This window comes from Fomitiporia mediterranea, assembly GCF_000271605.1.
Source record: "Fomitiporia mediterranea MF3/22 unplaced genomic scaffold FOMMEscaffold_2, whole genome shotgun sequence".
NCBI lineage: Eukaryota > Fungi > Basidiomycota > Agaricomycetes > Hymenochaetales > Hymenochaetaceae > Fomitiporia > Fomitiporia mediterranea.
The window spans coordinates 1471980-1478614 of NW_006760387.1; the positions used below are offsets into that span (position 1 = coordinate 1471980).

The window sequence follows — 6635 nt, forward strand, 5'->3', positions numbered from 1 at the left end:
GTATGTGGGGGAACCATGATGCGAATGTGTGCAAATGTATACGAGTAAAGAGTTTAGAGTGTACAGTGGATGTGTGTATGTAGGGAGCTCAAGGCTCATAACCTGTTAAGAGGGAGAACTTAAGGGGGGCACGCATAGACAAGGGGTGAGGTGACGATTGACTGCTCAGTGTCTCTCGTCCTTATATTGTATGTATTCTAACTGAGACATTATGAAGTCATTGTCTCGTGGTTCGTCTGTTGATGAACTAATCATCTCATAATAGCTTTAGATTTTCTTAGCCTACTATGACTAGAAGATATGTGTCTCCGTCGATGAGGACGAGCCGTTCGCACCCACATTACTTGTCAGATTTAAATAGAAGATGGCTGTTTACAGCAACAATGGCATGCTATGCTTATGGCATGGTTGGACTGGTTGTGGTAGGTTGGCGGGTATATATGATTATTAGAGGTATATCTAAGGGCACACTTCGAAGTTTGCATCCTGGTCAAGCGGCAGCCTCCATCTAGAAGTACCCGTGATAAATGAATAAAACACAGGCTGCAAAGTATGAGTGATGATATGTTTGAAACATATACACTTTGCACCAATTTCAGTTCCAGCAGAGAGAAAAAAGAATAGAATAGGTTTGTGTCATAGATCCGCCCCCTCTGCACTCCATTAATATTGGACTCTAAACATGGCATGGTGCAAGTCCAGTGTCTACTTCATGACAACCTGAAGTACCGCCGATTATCAATCCCGACACAATACCGAGGTTTACTCCCTACTGATCCTTGAACTCAATCTGAACTTGCTTCATGTGATCATCAGTGTTCAACAGGTTGTCATTCCTATTCAGAGTTCATTGACGAACACAAGCACATATGACAAAGGGCAAAAGATTGTGAGAGAAAATAGAATTCAAGTTCGTCAATGAACACGAACACATATGACAAGGGTAGAAGAACATGAGAGAATGCAGAATTTCATGTTATGATGCACACAACCAATGTGCTACGTTACCATATTATAGCATATATGAACGCGAGAACCAATACTTATCGGCAGTGCGTGGATGCGATTCCGAGTCGTGACAAGGATAAGCGGGAGCATAAATTAATCCGGAGGTAACAGACTCCTACTTGGATATTCTCCGTTGAGAAGTAGCAGTAGTCGAGGACTAATTGAGTGCTAACTATCTAATAATATATCAGTATTCTCTCAGGCAGAACCAAGCGCAACAGAACACTCGTCCAGGCTTAACATGTCTTTTGAAAATAGATTCAATTTCAGCATTAGTTCCTCCAGAGTAAAATCTCGTCCGAAAAGTTATATGCACCGACTTAGATGATGAAGAGGTGTTCAGGTACTGTCCCAAGGCACTCATTGACATATTCTAAGCGCATATACCCAGGGGTTTTTCTCACCTTTCTCCAATGTAGAACGTAAAGGCTAAAATGTTCCCTGTCCACGTCTTAGCGTCACTGGCCTCATTAGAACCACGCTTTTTGTGAGTCACTGTACGAGCTTAGCATAGGAGCACACCTTTCTAAGATGATTTTATTTTAATATTTTTGTCCAGTGTCATTCACTTGCAAGCACATATGGCAAGAATTTCTCGGCATGCTCTCAGGACACTTTGCAGGAATAACGGAGGGGACACGCACGGAAGGAAGGGAGTGAAAGCTGATATCAGTGAGTCTCTGGCTTGTCTGTTTGCTCGAATCGTTACTGTCTGATCTGAGAAGCCAGGAGACTTGATTAGGAATGCCATACGCCACTACGCATGCTACTCAAGTCAATGTGATCGAGCGCGGGAAGAAGATCCTTGACACGTGCCATATCAAGTTTGTGGTAGTTTCGACGTCGACGTAACTAGTACTTCTTGGATGGATCTGCGTGGCCTAATGGAAATCGTGCTTTTGCCCCGGCGCGCTAAATACCAAGCTGGATGTAGAGAATGCGGATAATTAACGTAAAGGACATGAGAGAAATCTCCAATGATTCTCCGGATTTACCACCTAAAGTTAATGTTGAACTGTCAAATATGATTCATATTGTGGTGCTAATTGACTTCTATACGTTTAACCACTAACATTCGTACATTTGAGTAACAGTCATGTATCATTACTAAACTGACCACTGACCGGGTGCTTCAATGCTTTGCCAACAGTTATTCTTGATATATAACTTGTTTCAAGCATCTCTTGACACAGAGACAAAGCTTATTCAACTTATTGTCAGTCAAACTGGAGTATAGACTACGTTATTCTATACCTAGATCATTATTATACCAGGAAGGCTTATCCCAAACTGTCTCGTAACTAAGTATTTTCCCTGCAATTATGTTAGGCTGACGCCTGTCATTTTCTCTGGAAAACGTGCATATATAAGCAGAGCTCGTCAGGTTTATTTATCAGAGAAAGTCGTTACTTAGGCATGGTCACTGGGAAGCTGTCCAACCCGTTGAACATCTCATAAAGTGTAACTCTGCAAGTATTTGTATGCTAACTCTCCTGGTCCCCAAAGAAGTTAAGGCTTACCCTAGAGCCCAAACGTCTAATCCGTAAGTTAGATTACTTTCCCAGGCCTCTGGCGCTATATATGATACTGCTCCGCCCAATCTACTGACCGATACTGCGTATCGGTCCTTTGAAATGCGCGACGTCCTGATATATAAAATGGTCTATTAGAGAGATACATAAACCATAGCTCAAGCTATGAAACTTACATTCCAAAATCTGATAACTTCACATCACTTCCTATTACATCTTCGTTTTCGTATCCCATAAGTAGGATATTTGATGGCCTACAGTGTACACAGAACAGGATAAAGCATATTTTTCACAACACAACTGTGCACTCACTTGATATCCCCATGCACAAGTTCAAGACTATGCATGTGCCTTAGCCCATTCAACGAGCCTCTTATGAGACAATATTATGGTCGGCAGTAAAGAACTGGGCAGGTCACTCACTTTATTACAATTATTCTATCAGCCTCATATAGTGTTCTCCGCTTGATTCTTCCTTCCAAGTCACCCCCAGGGGCAAATTGAAATATTAGTATAACATTAGATACACTGTCTATAGTTCGACTGAAGCCATCACGAAGCTTAATCTAAAGTTATCAAACAAATACTTCCGTTGAGTTACCGGGTCTGAAGTCTGGAAGTCAAGCACTTACTATATTAATATGACCACTAACTTCTCTTGACAGTTGTAGTTCCTTTTCGGCCATCTTCCTTATCTCATTATCTGAGACTACCATGCGTTTGATGGCTACAATCCCATACACTGAATGGTTGGCTCTCTGAATACATAAAGAAAGAGAATTAAGGAGTTTCGGAATGAAAGACAGACATGTAATCTCCAATCCCCACTTACCCAAACTTCGCCAAATGCGCCTTCTCCTATTTTTGTTTCGTTAGTAATTTTGGGACGTTGATTTGATTGCTTTTCTGGATTTGTGCTTGGATTTGCAGCTCTAGACGATCTTTGTTTTCTTGCAGTCTCATGTTTCCTCGTTTGACTTGTGCTTGTCGTTCTCGAAGTTGTGGTCCATGTGTCAGCTGATTCATTGGTCTTAGGTCTGGCTGTTCGTCTAGCTCTATGCATCGTGCCATCTTCTATTTCAACATATGTTGGCTTGCCTCTGCTTGTTTTGGGCGTTTTAGACGTTTTCCCCCTCTGCCTTCTTCCGAAAAAGGACATTGCAATTTTCTCGAGTCCAGTCAAGTTCGAGACAGCCTCGTTTGAATATTTGCTACCTGTGTGACTTTCAGAGTGTGGGTTTCGTTGCCTTCGAACGCGTCTTTGATGTTGAGTTCTGTGATGATGGCTATGATGTTGTTGACCACTGTGCTCACCATGACTTGCCTCGGGTGCAAATGACGATTGTCGCCCTTTACTTGTAGGTCTATAATTTTCTCCAGGTTCCCTCTGTTCTGTTTGGCTAGATGATACGCATCGTTGTCGAGGACGCGCAGCTGGACGCACCCACATTAGATGTTAGACTCTGCAATAGATAACCTAGACTTGGCTCAATGAGATAGTAGAATGCCACCTGCTACAATACAATAACTAGTTTATACGACGATTGGATAAATGGGCAGCATTGGCAAGCATATATAGTCATCATTGCTGTATGTAAGGACTCAGACTTAGTCTGCATCTTACTCAAGGAGCGTTCTCTCAATTACAGTATGTAATAATCTGATATGCAAAGTTCAATTCATGATATACTTGAAACACTTCTACTTTGCACAAGTAATTGGCTTTGGTGATAACAAGAATAGAATCAAGTTATGACAAAGTAGTCAATTTAGTATATATCTAACAAATATAATGAATAAACCAAAATAGACTGTAGGACTTAGTAACCTACTGTAAAATAGATCTTAGTAATAGTATGCTTGACTTGACAAAATATTGTGTTTTACTATACATTTAACTTTAGACAAATATACTGTATTCTAGTATGTACTAAGTATATAACTTATATAATATATTATATAGTTGTGAGTAGATTTCTCTTTAATATTATACTGTCTACTATCTAGAGCTATCTCTCTACTTAATTGTTATAGTAACATGTATAGTAGAACCTCTCATTAAGTATACTTGTAATTAAGTATAACCTTTAATTAAGTATGAGATTTTGAGTCCACCATAATGGTAGGCAGGGAAATAAGGGTCCATTAAGTATAAAATACATTAAGTATTAAGCATTATACTTTAGAAGTGTAACTATATAAGAAAATGCTTAATTAAAGGAAATCTTTAGTCATGTGATTGTGATTTTCAGGACTGTATATAGCTACTTTTTTTGGATGAGCCACTGTCAATTGGCCAAAATAAATGTGTCTTTCATTGAGAACCAGGCTAAAACCTATCAAAAACCATGTCTAAAGAACTTGGATGTGCTCAGAACCTAGACAGAACTCTTAAGGATGCTAGTGAAATTAATTTCTCTTATTCCAGAGATACTTCCCCTGTTAATCACTCAGCTCTGCTTCTAAATATCTATGCTTCTACTAGTATTTATCCACAAATAAGTACAGTCAACAATACAACTCTACTAAGGGAGCCATCTTATGGAAAGTTAGTAAAATTGAAGCAATTGAAGCTCCAGAAATTAGACAAGCAATCTAGTACTATAGTTGTATAATACATTCTATAGTGTGTTACATACACATTTAGAGACAAATTAGAGATCCTCAACTTTGCTAAAGGACCTAGAAAGTTTTAGAGCTAGGAGAAAATTGTAGAGCACTTTAGAGACTGTTTTCCAAAGCTGTATTAGTCATCTGTGTATACTATTGTTTAGAATAGAGAACAAATTTAAGAGACTGTAAGAAGGAACCTAAACCAGATCTTTTACAAGTGTCTTCTTACTAAGGCTATTACATACTTAGAGCTTGAGGATACACTCAACCTCTTTGTTTCTACTACTCAGGAACATTTTAGAATTACTAGAGCTGTTCTCAAACTGAAAGCCAAGTAATTTGCTAAAAAACTTAGTATTCTAGAAGGTAAGTAGCTCAGACTTTCAAATAGTTAGGTTGACAAGTATAAAGAGCAGAATAGTATTAAGAAGTATAAGCTGTATAGTAAAGCAGCTTCTGTCTCAGTTCAGACAGTAGCTAATACTTGTAAGTATCTTTAGGAGCTACTTTTAATGTATAAACCTTAAGACATTTACAATTTTAATAAAATCAGTCTGTACTATTATATGCCTCCTAATTGTTCCCTTACTATAAAGCAGCTTTTAGGAGATAAGGGAGACAAGACACACATATTACTAGGTTTTATTACAAACTCAGATAGAACTAATATTAAGAGACTATTTGTAAGATATACTTACTTTACTAGTCCTAATTCTTAAGAATAGTAACAGAATAGAGTATAGAGAGTAAGACTTGTAGACTTGTAGAGTGAGAGGGTAGAGGAGTCCTACTTTAGTCAAGCTACAAGTGTAGCCTAGTAGGTTGATAGTAGAGTACTTTCAAGTACTAAGTAACTTAAGTTGATAAAACTATCTTTTTGAGGGCTAAACTGGCCTCCTTATATACCTTTTGCTAGAGTAATGTTACTCTAGTGACTTTAGTAACTCCCTTCACTGTTGTTCCCATGAAGTAGAGCTGGCTAATCCTTTAGACTGTATACTACACTAGTTTGTGTCTTCTATTAATCTGCTAACACTAGTTTGTGTTTTCTTGTATTCTAGATTAATCTTCTAATAACTCCTTTACTATATTATTATGTCTTCTATACTTCCTCTCATGCTTCTAATGACTCCTTATGAGTCCTCCTGACTAGTTATACTGTGTAAACTGTGTAATACTTTTCCTATAAAGTAGAGCTCTCTATTGTTCTTATGACTCTGTCTGACTCAACCTGTACTTCTTGTACACTAGTTTGTAATACACTTTCTTATAAGGTAGAGTATTATAACTTCTAATGACTCCTTATGACTCTTGTAATATAAAAGGCTGTACTTCTGTACTGTCCCTAGAACTTACAACCAAAGTTCTAGACTGTCTTGTGTACACTCTAGAACTAACAATTAATGTTCTAGATCTTTCCCTAAGTCTTCTTTAATAGACTTAGTTTAGGAGACAATTATCCTTATTAACTTCTAGCCTTAT

General features: G+C 38.3%; 1 protein-coding gene across 1 annotated transcript; it reads right to left on the reverse strand.

Moving 5' to 3' along the window:
* Window positions 1-2414: 2414 nt before the first annotated feature.
* On the reverse strand, window positions 2415-3699 carry FOMMEDRAFT_25718 (kinase-like protein; the record flags this gene model as incomplete). The annotated part of the gene is made up of 7 exons (XM_007262643.1): window positions 2415-2475; window positions 2529-2654; window positions 2717-2794; window positions 2853-2912; window positions 2964-3106; window positions 3173-3298; window positions 3373-3699. The coding sequence occupies 7 exons, from the start codon at window positions 3697-3699 to the stop codon at window positions 2415-2417; spliced, it is 921 nt and encodes a 306-aa protein (XP_007262705.1).
* Window positions 3700-6635: the final 2936 nt, after the last annotated feature.